Raw genomic sequence first — 22,269 nt, 5'->3', positions numbered from 1 at the left:
CATGGAGTTGCTGAATTTGCTTTATCTCTTTCCTCTTCTATGCATTTTGCTTATGACTCGCCTGGTTGTACTAGTGATGTACTTGTCTCTTATGCACTTAATGATATCGAAGTATGTCTTGTTAAAAAAAAAACTCCTCCAAAAACAATTATTTTTTATAATTGAAATCTTTGGAATAAAAAAGAGATTTTCGAAGGATTTTTTCTATCTATTCATAAATTTAAGGGGTTTTATCCTTTGATCAATTAATTTCTAGTGATAAAACATATTTTAAGCTCACATGATCTTTTAGAATAAAATATATTAATAAACAACCCTATCTATTCAACATGCTAGCCTACTAGTAGGAATCATAGCTCAACATCTACACCAACACCTAAGAATCATTATAAAAACTCTCAACCAAGATTGAGAGAGAGATACTTCTACTTCTTTCCTCTATGGAGAGAGAAAGCAATTCAACATACACAGATCTATTTCCCTTCATTAAATGATTGTTTATGATTCTCCATCTAAATTAAAAGAGGTGAACTCTATCTAAATCAAAAAAGATGAACTGTCTATAACCGTCGCAATCTAAATATTACTATAATCAAACAGTATAGTAAACATGAAACACCTCATGACAGAAAGGAATTTCTCAAATTGCAACCTAGAAGGTAAAATAACTACTATCATCCCCTTTTTTTCCCTGAAATTTCTTTCGATGTACTTGATTTTTCTGGACTACAAATTGAGTTATAAAACTTGTATGCAAAACTTCGACCTTCTTCAATAGCCTAACTACAATTGTGGTGGCGGGATCAATTGATCTTCCAGCGCCACATAAGCAAACAATGGTGAGGAAAAAGAAAATGGAAGAGATACCGTGCAAGGCCTTTCTTTTACAAAGTAAGGCTTCTCGACTTACCTCAATTCTAATTGATATATATGGTGATCTGAATTTATAAAGAGAGAGATTGGATCGTGCCACCATCAAGCACCACCATTGTATACAAGAACACACTTTCATCACCTATGATTTAGTCGGGAATATATCAGGACAATGAAAATAACCTTGTTAGATGTGAGTTCATGATCCCTGGGTTCTTTTTTGGGACGAGGGTAAAGTCAGGAGTGTTCTATCACCTGTTGACGCTGACAAAGTCTTAAGTGTACTTATTGCCCCGACTAGTTCTGACGAACTCATTTGGAGTCACCACACTTCCGGCTGTTTCTCGACGAAATCGGGAAACAACTGGCTTCTCCTACAGAAAGAGATTCCTAGGGATAATGAAAAAATATGGAAAATTCTGACGAAGTTGCCAATTATGCCAAAAATCAAGTTTTTTGGGTGGAGGATTTGCCACAACGCCATCCCGACAAGAGAGAAAATAAGGCACATCTTTCAGATGGAGTTTGTCCCTTTAATGGGTGTGTTTTGGAAACGCCACCTCACGCTCTGAAGGATTGCCCAAAAGCAACAAACACCTTGAGACTCTCAGATCTGAAAAATTGCATCTATGAGTGTGGTTATGGCGACTTCGAATCTTTGCACCGAATTTTTTGATATCAACGAACTCTGGGCACACAAAAGTACTGGAAAGTTCCGATCCAGGAGATGGTCTAAACCCCCAGAGTCTACTTTCAAGATCAACGTTGATGGGGCTTGTTGCATATCTAGGAAAGTTGCTGCTGTGGGAGTTGTAACAAGGGATTCAAATGGACTGGTGGTGGGTGGGATGTGTAAGCAAATTCCTATCCCATTCACCATTGAGTCAGCGGAAGTGTAAGCCTTTACTCAGGGGTTTAAATTCGCCATCGATAATGGTTGGCCCAATGTTAATATTGACGGGGACGCGGCGTCCATTGTTCATAGACTCACCAACAGTAGCGAGGATGTCTCGACCATTGGATTGCTACTCAATGAAGCTCAAAAGCTATTAGCCTCAAATATTGGATTCAAAATTATCTATATTAACCGAGAGGTTAATAGGACGGCACACTTACCCATTAGACTTTATGGAATCTCAATCCATATTGATTTTATTATGATGAATCGAACTGTATACGAACAAATGTAATCACTGATGTTGTTGGAATCTAATGAATTTCTTCTTTAAAAAAATACTTTCATATACAGAAAACTATCTCTTCAAATGAAAATAATAGTAAATGAATGTTTTTTCGAATAAAAAAATGTTTGAGATATATTCGGGTAAAAAGGTATGGTAAAAGAGAAAAAAAAAGGGCATGTTTTCTCTCACTTCAATTCAGTGCCGTGGGACTATAACTATAGGAATAAGGAAAGCAAAAATGATGTATTTCGCTCACTGAAAAGCTGCTACAGTTATATCTGCTCGCTCCATGAAGGAACCTTACCACTCTCTTTAGTCTTCGTCCTCTCTTAACTTCACTTCAATCCAACCCTTTTTTTTCTCTCTCGTTTTTGTGTCACTCTTCATTTCCAAATCGTCCAAGGAACCGTCCATCTTTTTGGAAACCAAAAACCCAAACCCCTAATGGAGAAAAAGCAAGGTTTTTTTCTCAGCTCTCAAAGAGTTAGGGTGTGCATTATCAGATATCGGATATTATCCGATCCGAATTTTCAGATATCTAAAATAATAATCTGTATCCGATCCAAAAAAATCAGAAATCCAAAAATTCGGATATATGAAATTTTGGATCGGATATCCAAATATCCAGATCCGAATCCAATTTTTTTTACAAAAAATTCAAAAAAAAAATAATTACGTGGTTTCATTCCTGTCAATGTTTTTTTTTGATTCGATGTCTATTTTAGGAGAAAATATTAATTCAGGAGTGCCAGCCTGCTTTGATATGCCTTTTTCAATAACATCTCTGGTTTGCTCTCATATTTGTTATTTTCTTGCAAGTCATTTTTCAAAGTGTTCATTTTTCCGTTTGTCACGCTACCAAATGGAGAGATTTCTAAGACAAATGATTTTATATCTCCAGTTAATTATCTAGGCTTCATTATATTCATGCTTTCACTACTAATTATTCTGTGAGGCTACATTACCTTATTACTTCTCATCAAACCTTTTAGATGTGTGGAGGTGTTATTGTTTGGAATCCCCAAGGCTATTTAAATGATTTAGAATTTGAGTCTAGTTCCAAGAACATAATTCCAATACATGTTAGATGATGCACGACTAATTCAACAAAAAATTGTTGCCTCTTCTCCTCTTCTGATCTGTCTCTATCTATCTCTTCCAGACACATGGTTCCATTAGTTTTCTCTACTTTGATGCATGAACCTTCTTAAACAGGATCTTGAGAACATGTTTGAAGTATTCATTGGGTAGTTCCGGTAACTCATCTTATTTTTTTTTGGGGGTTTTCGGATAATCCGAAAATATATTTTTATCAATCCTTATCTGATCTGATAATTTAAAAAAAAATCGGATACCCAATTCGAACTATCCGAAAATTAAAAAACGGATCAGAAATGCGAATTTTCGGATCGGATTAACTGATCGGGTTTTTTGCACACCCCTACAAAGAGGAAGTAGTTCGCGGGCTTTCTCCTTCCTGCTCTCGGACCAACAGTCGCGGAAGAGCCCGTTGACCCATGGCCATTCTGTTACGGGGAAAGAAAAGTCACTACAACGACTACGGAGGCGCTTACTTGGCGCAACCAGAGAACGGCGATCTGAGGCCTGTCGGGGAAGCGTTAACTCCGCTTAGGAAGGCCCCGAGCCTGACGGTGGGGAAGCGGCTTGGATCGGGGCTAGGACAATGGGTTATGGGGCAGTTATCGAGGATTCCATCGGTTGCTTTAATGAGTTACAAAAGGTCCGATCTAAGGCTATTACTTTGGGTCATGGGTGCACCTTTGGCTCCGGTGACCCGCTGCCTCACTTGAGCATAAAAGACACTTCCCATTGTTAGTCCATTTTCCCTCTCTCCATTTTAAGCTTTATTCAATGGGTGATGAATCCATTTTTAGTAAATCATGGTTTTCACCCAACCTGTTTGGTTAGCAAGAAAATTGACTATAATTTTCTTGGGATCCAAATAGATATACTAATTTACTTTTAAGACAAAAAAGTTAAAACTGCATTGCAAAAAAGGTTGCTACTGGCTGAGATTGTCAAAAATTAACATTAACAGAGTTTCTCATTTGATCATTACTAGTTTATATTCCTTGTTGTATTCTAGTTATAAAATGTCCGACTGCTACTATCCTAAAAATTTCAAATTATCATATATTTTATATTTTTTTTATTTTCTATTGATTATATATTTAACATAAGATCATGTCTATATTTTCTATTGATTATATATTTAACATAATATCATGTCTATATTCTGCAGGAAACTTCCACTGCTCAGTACATATTGCAGCAGTATACAGCTGCTTCCTGTGGGCTGAAGCTGCAGAACTCCACTAGGAACGCTTATGCAATGGGAAAGCTCAAAATGGTAGCTTATGAATATGAAACTGCCACAAAGACTGTTAAGAGCCATCATGGCTCCAGGGGTGTAGAGTATGGCGGGTTTGTGCTCTGGCAAATGAATCCGGACATGTGGAATGTTGAACTCGCGGTCGGCGGCTGCAAGGTTCATGCTGGCTGTAATGGGAAGATTGTGTGGAGGCACACACCTTGGCTTGGTGCTCGCATGGCGAAGGGGCCGGTTAGACCCTTGCGTCGAGCACTTCAGCTGCGGTTTCATATGCATATCAACCGTCGAACATTGTCTCTTGAGTTATACTTGTTGACTTTTAGTATTTTTAGTTTTCTTATATTCCTTTTGTGGTTCATTAAGGGTCTTGATCCAAGAACTACAGCTAGTATGTTTTCTGATGCAAAGTGCATAGGAGAGAAGACGATAAATGGTGAGGATTGCTTCATCCTCGAGCTTTGTACCGATCCCCAGACATTGAAGGTAGAAGCGAAGGCCCAGCAGAGATTATCAGGCATGTTTTATTTGGCTACTTTAGTCAGAAGACCGGCCTTCTTGTTCACTTGGAGGATTCACATCTCACTCGCGTCCAAACCAATGGTGGTGATACCGTTTATTGGGAAATTAGAAAATAAAAAATATTCGATGCAATTCATCACGTCGAGGTGACGAATTACTTCGAATTAAAAAAAACCAGCCGTTGTTCAACGGGTAGACGGGACAACGGTCACTTAGAACTCATCATCTCGAGTAGACGAGTTCAACCAGAGATTTCAAAAAACTAGTCATTTATAACCGTTAGGGGAAGGCTATAAATAGAGATTTGAGGTTTTGTTTTTTCACCAAACCCTAAAAAATTGAAAAAACATATGTTGTGCGAAAATCTAAAAAAATGGTAACCTAAGAATATATGTTGCGTCTGGATAACACCCATGTTTCGTCGATCCAACGCGGGTTGGACGACAAATGAATAGGCCTGTAAACGAACTGAACGCACACGAACGGAGGTATGTTCATGTTCGTTCATTTAATAAATAAACGAACAAGAACATAAACGAATAATTTTTTTTTGTTCATGTTCGTTCATTAAGGAATATAGTTCGTTTATGTTCGTTCATTTAAATGATAAACGAAAATTAACAACACAAACGAACGAACATAAACGAACATAATAAATGAACATAAACAAACAACACAAACACTAAAAACAAACTTACTCGAACACAACAAATGAATGTAAAAAAAGTAAACAACAAGAATAACAACTTAAAATTCATTAATATAACCTGAAACTTTAGAGTTAATTTGTTCGAATATGACAAAAACATACAGAAATCATAAATAAACTATATGAACATAATAAAGTCTTAAAGTTCATTTGTTCAACAAAACAATCTTCTTGAAATCCAAACAACTTCAATAATCTTCATAACATATTCAACTTGCCCTCTGTTCGAACATAAATGAACATAAATGAACGAACATAAACGAACATATAATCGAACGTTCACGAACGTAAATGAACGAAGGAGCCATTTGTTCATGTTCGTTCATTTAATTAAACGAACGCAAAATCTTGTTCATGTTCGTTCATTTAATAAATAAACTAACTTCCCGCCGCACGGTTCATGAACGGTTCGCTGAACGTTCAGTTCATTTACAGGCCTACAAATGAAGTATTTGTAGTTGGGGGATGACAACCAGAGAGCATCATCAGCGGATGATGACATATCTACATCAATTCGGTATATTTTTGACTATATTTTTACGTGGCTTCAAGGTGTACCCGACGTTGATCGAGGCTCTGATCGAACGTTGGCGCCTCAAGACGCACATGTTCTATTTCCCGAGTGGTGAGGCAACGATTACTTTGGAAGACATTGCTTACCAACTTGGGGTTCCGGTGAATGAAACCCCTATTGTGAGGCAGAACGTGTACGACCCCTCGACGTTGGTCTTCCAAGTTTTGAAAAAATGGCCACCATCCAACGTCATGAGGGCCTATCGAGTATAATAACATGGTTGGAGTCCGAATTCCCAGTCAAGGGCAAGTTTACCGAGGGTGAGGTTATTTTCACGTCCCGAGCATTTCTTCTCCAAGTGATCGAAGGGATGTTATTACCAGATAAATTCGGTAATCAGGTGCACACTCAGTTTCTGCAAATTTTCGAAGACTTTGTTGTTTGTCGTAATACTAGTTGAAGCTCGGCGATTCTAGCCTTTCTGTACCGGGAGCTTTGCAAGACTGCAATTATAACACCGAGTTAAAAAGCCGATGTAGTAGGCTGCGTGATACTGCTACAGTACTGGGCTTGGTATCGCTTCCAGTTTTTTATGCCAATTACAGATGCCCCGATTGAGTTTTCTCTAGTTGGAAGGTAATTATTTAACTTCATTTATTTAACTTTTTTTGGAATTTCATAAATTTATTTATTTTTTATTTGCTTATAATTTTTTGTTTTTAAATATTTTAGATGGCATCATAAAATAATAGAGAAAAGGTTTGTGAGTGCCACAGCACTAGACATACGGATGAGGATCGATATTGTTGGTCGATTCGCGATATGACATACGAAATTATTATTATTTTTTGAATCTTTTTAACTTTATATATATAACTTTGATATTTAATATTTACAGTTCTCTTGGCTTTCGTATGTTGATGAGAAGATCCAACAGGTATTGCTAGGGTGATTTCTTGAGGGGTCCCACTTATGGTGTGCCGTGGCATAGTTATTGCACCAAGCGATTATTGAGTGACATGCGATTGATAGAGTGATGCATCAGTTTGTGGCGCACCAGCCGATTCCTACGCAAATGGAGGTTGTTATGGACGCGCTCCATACAATTGATACGCGTGGGAAACATGATGAAAATTGACCGCCATGACACGCTTACTACATTGACCTCTAGAATTAGCGTGAATTATCGCTCCCCCATCGTCAGGACATTAAACTGTTGGACTTAGATTTCAACCATTCTCACTATTTTCGGCTTTACTAATAAAATGGAAAACCATATCTCACGACACCGGAAGAGAGGGCAGAATGCAACATCATCAGGCAACATGCACCAAGTCTAAGTCCAAGTCAAAGAAGAAAGCATCATCATCGTCGTCTTCCGCTTCAACATTTGCGACTGAAGAGTACTATTATGCATCTCAAGCTAGTTTCAGTTTCTTTTCTCCATATCATACTTTAGCAGAGACTCGACCAATTTAGGTTGGAGGTTCATTGGATGCACCATAGTACACTCAAACATCTTCGACAGAACATTCGAAGCAGTTAAGAAGATGATGGCATCAAATGTCATAAATCCATCACCGTATTTCGAAGGTGGATCACAGAGTGTGTTGGGTACACCTCCACTGCAAGACGATAACAACAATCAAGGCCTGTGATCCCTGCGTACTCGACGACCCCACGACATTATCATTCGACCACTCTGCGGCATCGTCAATAACTTAGAAGACATACATAAATTTTATTTGTAATTTTCATATAAAAATTTATTCTTTACAATTAATTTACTTTGTATTTCGTAAAATTTAATTAAATTGATTTTCTTTTAATTTTATTTTTTTAAATTATCCCCAAAGGAACTTGTCACCTCTAGGTGGTAAGTTACAAGTGACCGTTGACTCGTCTGCCTATTGAACAACGACTAGTTATTTTTTTGAATTCGAAATCAAATGTTTTTTTATTTTCTAAATTTTATTTTTTTCTTAGAATTTTTAAAAAATATATTTTTAATGGATTCATTACCTCAGCATAACGATTCATTATTAAGCCATTAAAATAATGGCTTATGTGGGGCCCATTATGCGTGAACCATTAAAAAAACAATATCCCATGGTGGACTGTAGCAAATGTCATATTTTGCTAAATAATGTTTGGATAGGTCCAATACCCTAAATATTTTACCTACCTAGGTTATTCGGCCAAAAAAATCACCTTTCCCCTATATATATTCTTTTTAGGGTAAAGTGTTTAATGACCACGTAACTATGAGGTTAGTGACAAAATGACCATCATTTTTTAAAATTTCGTCAATATGACCAATTAATTGATTTATTGGGTTCAATATAGGCACCTGCAGGTTTGATGGAAGTGATGACATGTCAATTAATAAAATTGGTAAAATTATACAGTTGGTCCTCAATGCTTACATATTCTATCAATTTAGACTTAGTTTTAAATTAATTCAAAATTTTGATCCTCCAATCAGGATGTGTCACGTTTCAACCAATTATTAAGACATATTTTAAAGTTATACATATTATATCCTAATCGAGAGTTTTTTAAAATTAGTTTTAATGTTTTAATTAAATGAATTTTTTTGACAAACTAATAATAAAGATTGAGTTTACCTCCCCGTAAAGTGTTCACAACCTTAATCCTAAGCCTCATGTAGGGGTGTGCAAATTCGGGTACCATATTTTTGGGAACTCGAAACTTTCGGGTCGGTGATTTGTTGACCCGTGTCCCGACCCGGATGTTACGGGTACCCAGTAATAAATCTGGGTACCTGGTTTTTTATTTTTCATTTTCAAATTATTAATTTAAAAAAAATATACACAAATTTAAATGTTCGAAACTTTGAATTACATACTCTAATATCCAAACATAAAATTTAAAAGTTCGAAATACAAAATCTAATAATCCATAATATAAATAATTCATTATATATATTATATATATATAATACATAAAAACTAACCGGGTACTCGGGTAACCGGGTACCCGGAAAAACCAGATTTTGTGACCCGGGCCCGACCCGACCATGTAATTTTTTTAGAAAATTACCCGATTTTTTTAGGTCCGGGTCGACGGGTCGGGTCACGGATCGGGTAGTTTTGCACACCCCTAGTCTCAGGATCGTTTCATACATACAACAATATTTCATTAATGCTTGTTTTCTCTTTAAGTAGGTGGCGAGATCAATTGTATAATTATACTAATTTTATTAACTGTCATATCATTACTTTTGTTCAATAGAAACGATAGAAATTAATTAGTTAAATGATCATATTGACAAAATTTTAAAAATAGTAGTCATTTCGACACCAACTCCATAGTGAGATGGTTATTCAAGTAGTTTACCCTACTGTCAGGGATGGAGCTAGACGGAACGGTCGCCTCTTGAAAATTTAAAATTATAGAGATTTTTTTATGTATTTTCTATTGAAATATGTTTTCGCTTCCTAAAATTTTATAAGTTTAAATTTGTCCCCTAAAATTTTATAAGTTTATGTTCACCCCTAACATAAAGTCTTGCATTCATCCATGCCTATTGTCATAAATTATTAATTATTTATTTTGAAATATATGATAATATCGCTTATGTTGATTCTTTCCAAACCATAACCATATTTTATTTTCATTTCAGTGATTAAATTTTGAAATTTCTGGATTTTAATACCCTTCGATCTTTTAATATGATCATTAATAGATTCATATGATTTGACTGCAATTATATTTTCTAACATTCAAATTTATTTATATGTCTATCTAAAAATAATTATCATTATTTTAGGTCTAACACTAAATTTGTATTTTGTATCTTAACAAGAAGAAATATGTAATAATGGTTCGTTTAAAAATATAATATCTTAATTATAGATGATTTAAATAGAATATATAAAAAAAGAAATAATAAAATGAAGAGAGCCAGGAACATTGAAACTGCATCAGAAAAAATGTGGCAAAGAATAATACATTACAACCCCATCAAATACGCATAGTAAAAGAGACATCACCCAGTAATAATATTATATGGAAACGTAAATAAACACTGAAACTGGGAAAACCAAAGACACCAATCCTTTAAAGCATCAAACCCAGAACAGCGCATCCAAGCACCCAGCTCCCAACCATCTTCTCTACTCCACTCTGCAAATCGAAGTTTAAAACAAATCGGATTTAATAACACGGGGATTTAGAAATATTTTTGAGGATGTACATATATTGGATTTCAGGAACATGGATTATTAGTTAAGTAGTAAATAAGAGTGTGTGTACCACATCGGTTCCAGCTGGGCCTGGTGAAGAAGCGCCGAGGCTGGGAGCAGGTGCCTCAGTTGATGAAGACGGTGGGCTCGAGGCCAGCGGTGATAGTGCTGAAGATTTAGCTTTCGGCTTGCTAGGTGCCGGTGCTGGAACCGCGGCTGGTGGGGAAGCCAAAGGAGCTGGTGAAGGGGTAGCTGGAGGTGGAGAAGCCGGTGGAGGAGTGGCTGGAGGTGGAGAAGCCGGTGGAGGAGAGGCTGGAGGCGGGGAAGCAGGAGGAGGAGAGCTGACGGGTGGGGGAGTTGCTGGAGGAGGAGTTGAAACCGGGGGAGGAGTGCTGACGGGTGGGGGTGTTGCTGGAGGAGGAGCTGAAACCGGGGGTGGAGAAGTTGTCACCGGAGGTGGTGATGAAGTGGGAGGAGGAGTGGAAGCCGGCGGTGGAGTAGCGGTCGGTGTCGGAGGTGGTTGAGTGGAAGGCGGAGGTGTGGAAGGTGGGGGCGTGGGAGGCGCCGGCGTGGATGTAGGAGGATTACTAGATGTAGGAGGATTACTAGGAGTAGGAGGAGCTTGGCCTAAAACGCCAGCAACGGCAATGCAAAAAAATGCAGACAGAAACAAGAATTTATTATCGAGCATCATGTTGGAACAATGGTGATCTCTAATCCTGCGCATCCTCTCTGCTTAAACTACGCCCAACACTTTAGAACAGAGGGGGGAATATTGAGGAATGAAAAAGAAGGTGGTATCTACTTATATAGGATATATGGAATGTTGTATCATCCCCAATCAAATAATAATAACTTTTTATAAACAATGCCTATACAAGTCATTTGAGTCATGGAAAATATAACACATCCTTTAAATCAACATAAAACATTTCTAATAATTTTATGGGTAAACTACCTATTTGTTCACTCGTCTATTACATAGTTTTTGTTTTAGTCACCAAATTATTATTTTTTTAAAAATCATATTTAACGTTACATTTTGATTTTATTTTGATTAAATTATTAAAAAATTAATTATAATGTTGATATATCACTATAAAATAATATCATGTCAACATTAAAAAATATCACATCAATCTCACAATTAAGTTTTTAATATGGATAAAGGTGGTGAATGACGAAATATTGGCAGTAGAAGAGGACTGGTGGATTGACCCATTGAAGTGTTTAAGACCAAGTTTTCCCCAAAAGAATTTCTCAATTTGGACTCCTCCTTTGGGAGGTGTTTTATTCTTCAGAGTAGAGGGTTTTTGTCTTAATGGTAGAGTTGGATGTGGTGGGGTTCTTCGAAACTTGGCTGGGGACTTGAGGGCTATTTTTTGGGGTCCTGTGGCTGAACAGGGGCGTGATATCGCGGTGCTAGAAGCAATTCGAGTTGCCATTTTAATGGTTAAGGAGGCAGGCTGGTCGAATAGAGGTCCCATATGTATCGAACTGAGCTCTAAAGTTGTGCTAAATTGGACACATTTTCCTTCTGCAAGGTCTTGGGCAAGGTGGCGTCTGTTTATTGTTTTCGATTCCATCTCCCGCGATGTGCGAGGTTTGAAATATTCCTTTGTGCCGTTGGTTCAGAGTAGTTTTGCTTTTCATTTAGCAAAGGCTGCGGCAGAAAGAAAGATTTTGTTTAAAGCTCGGTGGTAATTTTTTTATGGCTTTTGATTTGCTGTAGACTTTCTCTGGTTGATTCGGTGTTTTTGCCCTTAGTTGAGTTATACTCTTTTTATCCATCTAGGTTGGAGAGTTTTTTAACGAGGTACTCAACTAGATAGTGTTTTATTAATAAAATCTCTTTGATGAGAAAAAAAGAGAGTTTTTAACGAGTTACAAAATATAACTAAAACATAATGTTAAAGGTTATTTTGAAAACTAGATAATAGTTGAGTGATTAAAATAAAAATTAAGTAACAAGTGGATAATAAAATAAATAATTGACCTTAAATTTTTAACTGATTTATAATAAAATATAACATGAAAATCGATTTATATTAAATTATCCTAAGTTTCTTGTGGTTTGGTGAGGTGAAAGAAATAGTGGGGGCTTGGTAATTATGCGACTTTGATTAGTATAAAAGTGTCGTGGGTTTATCGTAGACACAAAGGTTATTTCCGCCTTCAATATTTTGCAATGTTTTAATTTGGTAGTTTCATGAAATGATTACTCCACTCTCTAGAATCTATCAACCTTTCCACTTAAAAATCTAAATTTTGTTATGAAATTTCTAATTCAAACATGATATGAGCACGAGAAATTATTATTATCTCTTGAAATTTCGAGTTTTAGTATTAATAATATTATAGATATAAACGTTCAATGATAAATGATTAAAAATTATACTTAAACATATAATATCTTATATTTACCACATATTAATAAAAAATATAATACAATCTTTTGTCAATAGGGTTCGTAAGATAATTTGAATTGAACTTCATTAATTTCATGAGTGTTTTTAATCTTAATTTTTTCGGCTTTAATATTATTATAACATGAAATTTGTGAATTCGATAGTAAAACTCCTCGAGAAATCATCAGTGATTCATATTATATATATATATATATATATATAAATGGATGTAAAAGTTAATACTAGAGAAGTGAATTTATAAATTTTAGTGAAAATATAATTATACCAACAATTAGTAGGTTTATTGAGATGATATATTATATTCTTTAAGTAAGATAAAAATGTTAATTTCGGTCTTTATGAATGAAGCAAATTAAGTTTTAAAAATTATTTTTATATTAAATTTCTATAATATTTAATTTAAATTAATTGATTAATAAACTAGATACTAATAATTATATTATAAATTGAATTGGTTAGATTGGATACAAAAATTGACAAAAGTCAAGTGAATTCGATGAATTAAGAAACGATGGTTGCGGGGGGGCTCCATCCAAATAGCTGGATTTTTCAATTATCCAACTGGCAAGTGTAATTTGTTCGCTAAGGGGGGAGATTTGGCTGGTAAGTTGGAGCACCGCCACAATTACATGGGCCATGCCCCGCTGTCACGCTATCATTTGTGCTCTGGGATGGATCGTTCCTAATTTCCATCTTCTCTTCTTATTCAACATCATCATTGCTAATTAATTACGCCTAATTTCTGAATTTGGTCTCTTAACTACATATTTGATTTTACAATTTTTTAATAACATAAAGTAATTATAAAATATCATTTGTTTATATTTTTTAATATATTAATATATATATATATATATCTTACAGATTCAATTGTTCAAATTTAAAAAATTTAATTTTTTTTATTTTATCACTAAAATAACTTGATAAATTCTTAAATTCAACCCAATTTAATTTAACTACTTTTACAAGATCACTCGTTAATCTAAAGAGTTAACACCATTAACTATTATGGTTTAAATAGTAACATGGACTTTTTCTTTAAAACACCCCTTCCAACCAATTGTAATTAAACTCTATATTTTAATTGAAATAATTAACCATTTAGACTAATCAACATCACTATGGAAGTAGATGGCCTCGTTACTTCAAATTATATGGACTAATTAAGGGTGAGTATTCGTTCGAGTCGAGCCGGATTAAAAAATAAAGTTAGTCAAGTTGAGGAGTCTTATTTTATAATTTAAATTTTATTTTAAAATTTTTTAAGTCGAACCGATTTTAATTTTTGAGTTTCTATTTAATTTTAATTGTAAATATTTACAATATTTACGGTACTAAATTTTATAACTAATTGATTCGAGTCGAGTCGAACTTTTTGTATTTTTATTTAATTTTGATTGATTCAAGTTATTCAAGTATTATTTTATAACTTAAACTTTATTTAAAAAATTTTATTCGACTTTTCGAACATCAAATCGAGTATATATATATATATATATATATATATATTTGAATCGAATTTCGATTACCCCTAAGATTAACTATGAATCAATGTCAAGGTTTTGGCCCTGGAATGTACAGACCCCTAATTTAAGTCACACCATGTGTAAATATTATATATGGGCTTGAGTTCAAATTTATGCTAGTCTAAATTTCATTACGTGGAAGTTCTATTTGAATCTTTTTTAAATTAAATTCGAATATAATTCAAATCTCATTTTAATTTTATTAAGTAATAATTGATTATGATTATGATTAATCTTATGGAATTGTTAGTGACTGTTCTTGTAGTTGTATCTATAACACTTTCATTAAATTGTTTAGATTGCTACAGAACTCCTAGACAATCTCTTGAGTAATGTCCCTATGGTGCTCGCAAAACTTCTCCCAGCCAGGAGTAGCTATGGTATCGGTGATGTAAGCCACCTGCTACAAAATATTGATGGAGGAGAGATCAAAGCCCTGTTCACAACATAAATCCCAATTAAAGAAAACTTCCTCATATCCCTTCTAATTTTTGGACTCAAAAAATTTTATGGGCCCTTCGATAGTAAACAGCAACGGCTGCTCCTCTCATGGAGGTGGTGTGGGTGGTCGACAAGAGGTTTTCTTTTTTGGTGCAATGGAAAACTAGAAAAACTAAAGAATGAAATCAGATGATGAAAGAAAAAAATGGGAACTTTTGGATGATGAAATGGCAAAGGATAATAAATGAAAATAATTTTAAATGGTGAAAAGAGATAAGGATAAAAGTTATTTTGAATGAAGGGACATAATTGGAAATGGTAGACGATCATGATTTCAAGAATGAAAAGTGTGGTATAACTCACACATTTTTACCACCCAAAATTGACCCTAGCTATCATATGCCACAACACGGAACACAACATATGATACGTAAAACAGAGTTGAATACTGTTCAGCATCTGAAAAAGCAATATTGCAGAGATGAATATTATGATGTAGCAAAAAGCTATACAAAAATAAAAAAAATACAAAAATAAAATGACTAGAAAATTAAAACTAATCTAATGTCAAAATGACTTATTAAATGCCAAAGAAATTAAGGAGTGGTAGGATCATTTAGTGTGATTGAAGAAATGGATAGGCTTGTTATTTGGCAATAAAACTTTAAACGTTGCCCATTGACTTTGAATGTGCTTCCATCAGCCAAATTCTTTATCAGCACCGCACCATGATGAAAATCTTCAACCACTTCAAATAGTCCAGACCATCTATATTTGTGCTTTTTGGGGAATAGCTAGAGGCACGAGTTGAATAACAAGATATGTTGCCCAACATTAAATTATTTTCGCAAGATATGCGTATCATGCCATCTTTTACTATTGTCCTTATAAATTCTTTCACTCTCATAAGCATCATTCCTCAGCTCCTCTAACTCATTTATATCTAACTTCTGTTTCTTGCGCGCAACATCCAAATTGAAGTTTAATTGCTTTAACGCCTATATAGCTTTATGTTACAGCTTTACGGGTATATGACAAGCTTTGTTATACATCAAATGATACGGAGGCATGCCCAATGGTGTCTTGTATGTTGTCCTATAAGCCCATAAAGCATCTTTGTGACGTAAAGACCAATCCTTTTGAGAGGGGTTAACAACTTTCTCTAGGATATGCTTGATCTTGCGGTTCGAAACCTCAGCTTGGCCATTAGTTTGTGGATGGTATGCTGTAGCAATACGATGCTTCAACCCATATCTATTCAATGCTATAGCAACTTGAGTTCCAATAAATTGGGATCCCTCATCACTTATAAATACACGTAATGTTCCAAAATGAGTGAAAATGTTTTTATGGAGAAGCTTTAAGAGTGCCTTAGCATTGCTGGTTGGCCATGCAACGACTTCCACCCATTTAGAAATATAATACATAGAAATCAGAATAAAAACATTTCCACATGATGAACGGTATGGTTCCATAAAATCCCGCCCACAAACATCAAATAACTCAATTTCCATAATGTGATGCATTGGAATTTTATTGCATTAAAAGATACTGCCTATTCTGGTAACGATCGCATCCTTTAACTTACTCATTAGCATCCTTGGACATCAATGGCCAATAAAAACCACATTGCAATACTTTTTTTTGTTGTTCTTATGCCATCAAAATGACCTCTATAAGGAGTATCATGATAATGGTGAAGAATGTTGTGTTGTTTGCTTTGAGGAACACACCTTCTCAAAATTTGGTCATTGCATTGTTTAAAGAGGTAAGGCTCCTCCTAATAGTATGTTCGGACATCTCTCAAAACAATTTTTTGACCTAAGTAGTTAAGATCATATGGCATCAATCCACTCACTAGATAATTGGCATAGTCCAAGTACCAAGGTAAGACTTCCATAACAAGTAAATGTTCATCAGGAAAAGTATCCAAAATTTTCAACATTTGTCCATTTTCGCTATCAGCTTCCAATCGTGACAAATGAATAGCAACTTGATTCTCAGATCCCTTCTTATCTCGTACTTCAATGTCAAACTCTTGAAGTAACAAAACCCATCTCAATAGCCATGTCTTTGTATCATTCTTGGCAAATAAGTACTTTAATTATGTGTGATCAGTGTACACAATCACCTTAGTTCCAATCAAATAGGAGTGAAATTTTTCAAAAGCAAATACCACAACTAGAAATTCTTTTTCGGTTGTTGTGTAGTTCGTTTGGCTAACATTCAGAGTTCGGCTAGCATAATGAATATCATCGAATACTTTTTTTGTATTTTCCCCAGCACTGCCTCAACATCTTAGTCACTAGCATCACACATAAGCTCAAATGGCCACTTCCAATCTAGTGCTACGACTATGGGAGTAGTGATTAACTTTATCTTGATTATCTCAAATGATTTTATCACCTCATCATCCACTACGAACATCTTGTTTTGCTTTATCAATGAACATAATGGCCTAGCAATTTTAGAGAAGTCCTTAATGAATCTTCGATAAAAGCCCGCATGTCCTAAGAAACTTCTCACAGCTTTCACGTTAGTGGAAGTGGCAATTTTTCAATCACTTTTATTTTGGATTTTTCTATTTCAATGTCACGACTAGAAATACAATGCTCCAACACTATACCTTCAGTCATTATAAAGTGGTATTTTTCCCAATTCAATAGTAAGTTGGTTTATTCACAACGTTTTAACATAGCGGCCAAATGACTAAGGCATTGATACAAATATTGCCCAAAAATAGAAAAATCATCCATGAATACCTCCAAATAATCTTCAATTAAATAAGAGAATATTGCCATCATATAACGCTGAAACGTTGCTAGAGCATTGCACAGCCTAAACAACTTTCTTCGAAAAGAAAAAGTACCATAAAGGCAAGTGAAAATAGTTTTCTCCTGGTCCTCAGGTGCTATGACAGTTTGATTGTAACCACTATACCCATCCAAAAAATAGTAGAAAACTTTGTCGGCTAGACGATCCAACATTTGATCTATAAATGGCAATGGAAAGTGATCTTTTCTTGTTGCCTTGTTAAGCTTTCTATAGTCCATGTATATTCTTCAACCAGTAGTGGTCTTTGTTAATTCTTTCTTATTATTCGTCACAATAGTAATGTTGCCTTTCTTTAGAATGCATTGCAGATGGCTAACCCAATTATTGTCTAAAAGTGGATATATAATGCCAGAATCCAACCATTTTATAATATTTTTTTCAAACCACTTGTTTCATGACTAGATTTAGCATTCTTTTATGCTCAATCGAACTACTACTCGTCTTCCAACAGAATATTGTGCATGCAAATTTTTGGACCGATGCCCTTAATATCGGTAATACTCCAGGCAATGATTATCCTAAGATTTTTTATAACATCAATCAGTTGAGCTTCCAATGATGCTGTAAGTTGTGCTTCCACAATGACTGGCAGTGTACCCTTTTTCTCCTAGGAACATATACTTTAAATGCTTGGGAAGAGGCTTCAAATCAAGTACGAGCGACTTTTTAATGGATGGCTTTGGAGCTTCCTCATCTTCGGATAACTCTTTAATTGCTACAATGTTAGTTGTAACAATATCCATGCTACAACATCCATCCAATGCTCCTGCACAAAAACATCAATAGCATCGAGTGAGTAACATTCAACATTATCAGTCATATAAGAAACATTATTCAAGACATTAAAAGTAATATGATCATCATTTAACCGCATATTAAGTTCTCCCTTTCCAACATCAATTAAAGCACAGTCGGTAGAAAGAAATGGGTGGCCAAGAATGATATGGACATTTTTGTCGACTTCGTAATCCAAGATGATGAAGTCAATGGGAAAAATGAATTTTTCTACTCTCACAAGCATATTTTCCACAATTCTACTAGGATGCACTGTAGATCGATGAACAAATGTGACGTCTTGATTTGCTATTTTCAAATTTCCTAAAAATTGACAAAGACATTAGATTTATTTTAGCACCCAAATCGCATAAAGTTTTCCCTATAAATTTATCCCCAATATTACAAGGAATAGTAAAACTCCCTAGATCTTTAAGCTTGGGTGGCAATTGACTTATAGTCATAGAAGTACACCCTTCGATAAGAGCGACAATCTTGAATTCTCCTAGTTTTCTCTTCTTGAAAAAGACTTCCCTCGTGAATTTGATGTAGTTTGGATTTTCCTCTAAGGTCTCAATCAACAGAATATTGATTGTTAGTTTTCAAAGGACATCAATGGAAGCTTTATATTATTGAACATCCTTTGTCTTCTTGAAACATTGATGAAATGATGTAGGCATCCTTGGTTGTGGCTGTTGTGGAATGGAGTTGGTGAAACATTTGGTATTGAAGGTATTGTTGTCGGCAATGGTTCTATACTGCTACACTATCCTGATTCTCATGTTGTAGCATCGTCCTTGGGTGTCTTTAGATCAACTTCCTTGGTTTTTTCTCTTTCCATGCATTGTATCCCATTCAACATTCTTCTTGGGATCTTCGACAGGCTTCTCAATATGAATTCCACTCCTTGTAGTAATAACCTTGCAATGCTTTTTTCCTTGCTACTTTGGATTTTCAGTATCGTTTGGAAGCGTTCCTTGCAATCGGTACTGAGAGCATTCACTATTTGGCCCACTTGATTCTCCAAAGCCCTTAATGATGCTAATTGTTTGGCCATGTACTCTATTTGAATTAGTATCTACACAACAAGTATCGAAACTTTGTAAAGAGTTTTGAAACTTTATGAGAAGTTCCGAAACTGAATGAATAGTTTTAAAACTTCAAAACACACTATTTTTTTATAGTTTTGAAACCTCAGTCAGAGTATCAATACATCATAAAAGGTTTCGAAACTTATAAAGTAGTTTCAAAAAATGATGATGCAAAAATGCAATTTTGCTAATTTTAAGTCTTAAAATCACCCAAAATATAATTCTAGCATCAATGAAAGCATTGTATTGTTGTAAAAAATATAGAAATAAAATTGAAGCTATATGAAATAGACTTAAGCATATTTTCAATATGTATAAACACACAAAGTCACATTTATGCATTCTTAGACATTCAAAAAGTGCAAAACAAGTCTAAAAGGTCATGAAATGACAAACATATCTCCCCATCGATTTTTGAATTAGAAAACCATATAGAATCACTCAATCATGTATAATAATTGATTTTAAGCTAAAAAAATCTTTTAAAAGCATAAAAATTCAAAATTATGGACTAAGGCCTAGGAAATGTTAGAAGTCCTAACTCTCTCCTAAGTGTCCAAAATCTTTCTTTATCTAAAGGCACAAATACCAACTATTTCATGCAAATTATCAACACATTCTAGAACTAAATCTTCTTTAAGGACATGATCTCTAGTGAAATGATGTCTAATTTCAACATGTTTATTTCTAGAGTGTTGGATGGGATTATTAGTGAGACAAATTGCACTAAAATTGTCGCACTTAATTGGAATGGTACCAACATCAATTCCATAGTCTAAAAGTTGTTGTTTCATTTATAAAACTTGTGCACAACAACTATCGACTGAAATGTATTCCTCCTTGGTGGTTTATAAAGCAACACTATTTTTTTCTTAGAAAACCATGAAATTGGCATATTTCCTAGGAATTGACATGTATCAGAGGTGTTTTTCTAGCCTATTTGCAACCTCCAAAATTCACATCCAATAAGGCATGCAAGCTAAAGTTTGAATATCTTGGATACCAAAGTCCTAAACTAGGGGTGTCTTTAAGGCATCTAAAGATTCTTTTAATGCAATGTAAATGAGATTACTTATGACAATATTGATATCTAGCACACAAGCAAACACTAAACACAATATCCGGTCTACTTATGCTAAGATAAAGCAAAGAACCAATCATTGACCTATATAATTTAACCTTTACCTTCCTCATATTTGTCAGACTTTGTTAGAGTGCTCATGGGAGTGGCTTAAGGTTTGACATTCTTCAAGCCAAACTTCTTGAGCATGTCCCTTATGTATTTAGCTTGATTGATGAAGATATCTTCTTTCATTTGCTTGATTTGGAGTACCAAAAAGAATGATAGCACCCCCATAATGCTCATATCAAATTCACCTTGCATTAACTTAGAGAATTATTGGCAAAAAATATCATTAGTAGCATCAAATATAATATCATCAACATAAATTTGTACTACTAATATTTCATTCTCTTTTCTTTTAATGAAAAATGTAGCATCCCTTTAGAAAAGCCTTTTTCAATTAAAAAGTTCGATAATATTTCATACCAAGCTCTAGAGCTTGTTTCAAAACATATAAAGCTTTTGAAAGTTTGAAAACATGGTTTAGAAATTTTGAATCTTCAAAACTGGAGGGTTGTTTAACATACACTTCTTTATTAATAAAGCCATTTATAAAAGCATTTTAACATAAACTTCTTCATTAAAAGCCGCTAGGCTTTTTATTTTTGAAAAGTTCTTATGGAGTTTTATTTAAAATATGCGTAATCATTACTCTATTAATCCCACAACAAGTGGAATTTGTGGCTTCTGCCAAAAAATACTTAAGAAAATTTGTTTTCACAAAGCATGGTCTTAGCTAATTCTTCTAAAGTTTTATTCATCCTCTCAACAACTCCATTTCATTGAGGGGTTATAAGGACTAAAACAATATGGCTAATTCTATTTGAGTTACAAAAATCTTCAAAACCAAGGTTTTGAAATTCAGTTCCATTGTCACTCTTAACACTTGAAATTGATTAATTTTTTTCATTTTGATTTAATTTAGAAAAAGTGAATAAATTTTCTAAAGCTTTATCTTTTGTAATTAAGTAAAGAACCCAAGCAAATCTATAATAATCATCTACTAACACAAATGAATATTGTTTTTCACCCAAGCTAGTAGTTCTAATAGGCCCAAAAAAGATCTAAATTGATAAATTGTAATACTCTACAAGATAATACATCATTAATATATTTAAAAGAAGTTTTTTTTTTTGTTTTTCTCTAGCACATGGATCACAAATATTTTCAAGATCAAATTTTATCTTAGTCAAACCTCTTACTAGTTTGTTTGGAACCAAGTTTTTTTTTAAAAACTCGTGCTGGCATGTTTAAGTTTTATATTCCATAACCAACAATCGTACTCATCCTTAGCAACCAAACATACATTAGAAATATCAATATTATCTAGATGCACCATGTAAATATTTCCTATCCTATGACCAACAAACATAATCATATTAGATGCAATGTCAATAATTTTTGCAACCATTAGACTCAAATAAGACATTGTATCCCCTACCACGTAATTGACTTATACTAAGTAGATTATGCTTTAACCTATTCACATATAAAACATTTTCAATAAGAATGGAAGAGTTGTTACCAATATAACCAATTCATTCAATGTGACCTTTTGAGTTGTCACCAAAGGTTATTATTCCTCCACTTTTAGCTTTAAGTTCTAAGAACCAACTCTTATAACCGATCATATGTCTTGAGAATCCACTATCAAGGTACCATGAGTTTGAACTTTTGCTTTGTGCCTTAT

The 22,269-nt window shown here is 34.4% G+C and overlaps 1 protein-coding gene and 1 pseudogene across 2 annotated transcripts; one reads left to right on the top strand and one right to left on the bottom strand.

The window, feature by feature from the left end:
- Positions 1 to 3,482: 3,482 nt before the first annotated feature.
- Positions 3,483 to 5,045, top strand: LOC120204903 (annotated as a pseudogene).
- Positions 5,046 to 10,109: 5,064 nt separating this feature from the next.
- Positions 10,110 to 11,151, bottom strand: LOC120204944 (classical arabinogalactan protein 9-like). Of its 2 annotated transcripts, XM_039204929.1 has the most exons (4): positions 10,981 to 11,151; positions 10,754 to 10,944; positions 10,431 to 10,672; positions 10,110 to 10,301 (listed from the first exon to the last, which is right to left on the bottom strand). In XM_039204929.1, exons 1-4 carry the CDS (start codon positions 11,085 to 11,087, stop codon positions 10,236 to 10,238), a joined length of 606 nt encoding a protein of 201 aa, XP_039060860.1. In that variant the 5' UTR covers positions 11,088 to 11,151; the 3' UTR covers positions 10,110 to 10,235. The 2 variants fall into 2 exon arrangements, with proteins under 2 accessions (XP_039060860.1, XP_039060859.1); XM_039204928.1 differs by having other exon boundaries at positions 10,431 to 11,151.
- Positions 11,152 to 22,269: the final 11,118 nt, after the last annotated feature.

The sequence above is a fragment of the Hibiscus syriacus genome, unplaced genomic scaffold (genome assembly GCF_006381635.1).
Source record: "Hibiscus syriacus cultivar Baekdansim isolate YM2019G1 unplaced genomic scaffold, ASM638163v2 tig00011761_pilon, whole genome shotgun sequence".
Taxonomy (NCBI): domain Eukaryota; kingdom Viridiplantae; phylum Streptophyta; class Magnoliopsida; order Malvales; family Malvaceae; genus Hibiscus; species Hibiscus syriacus.
This window is presented reverse-complemented; position numbering and strand designations above follow the sequence as displayed.

Excerpts from the sequence above, each read along its gene's own strand:
- LOC120204944 (XM_039204928.1), bottom strand. The coding sequence starts at position 11,087 with ATGCGCAGGATTAGAGATCACCATTGTTCCAACATGATGCTCGATAAT. Across the intron at positions 10,302-10,430 it reads GCCCAGCTGGAACCGATGTG|AGTGGAGTAGAGAAGATGGT; the intron begins GTACACACACTC and ends TTCGATTTGCAG.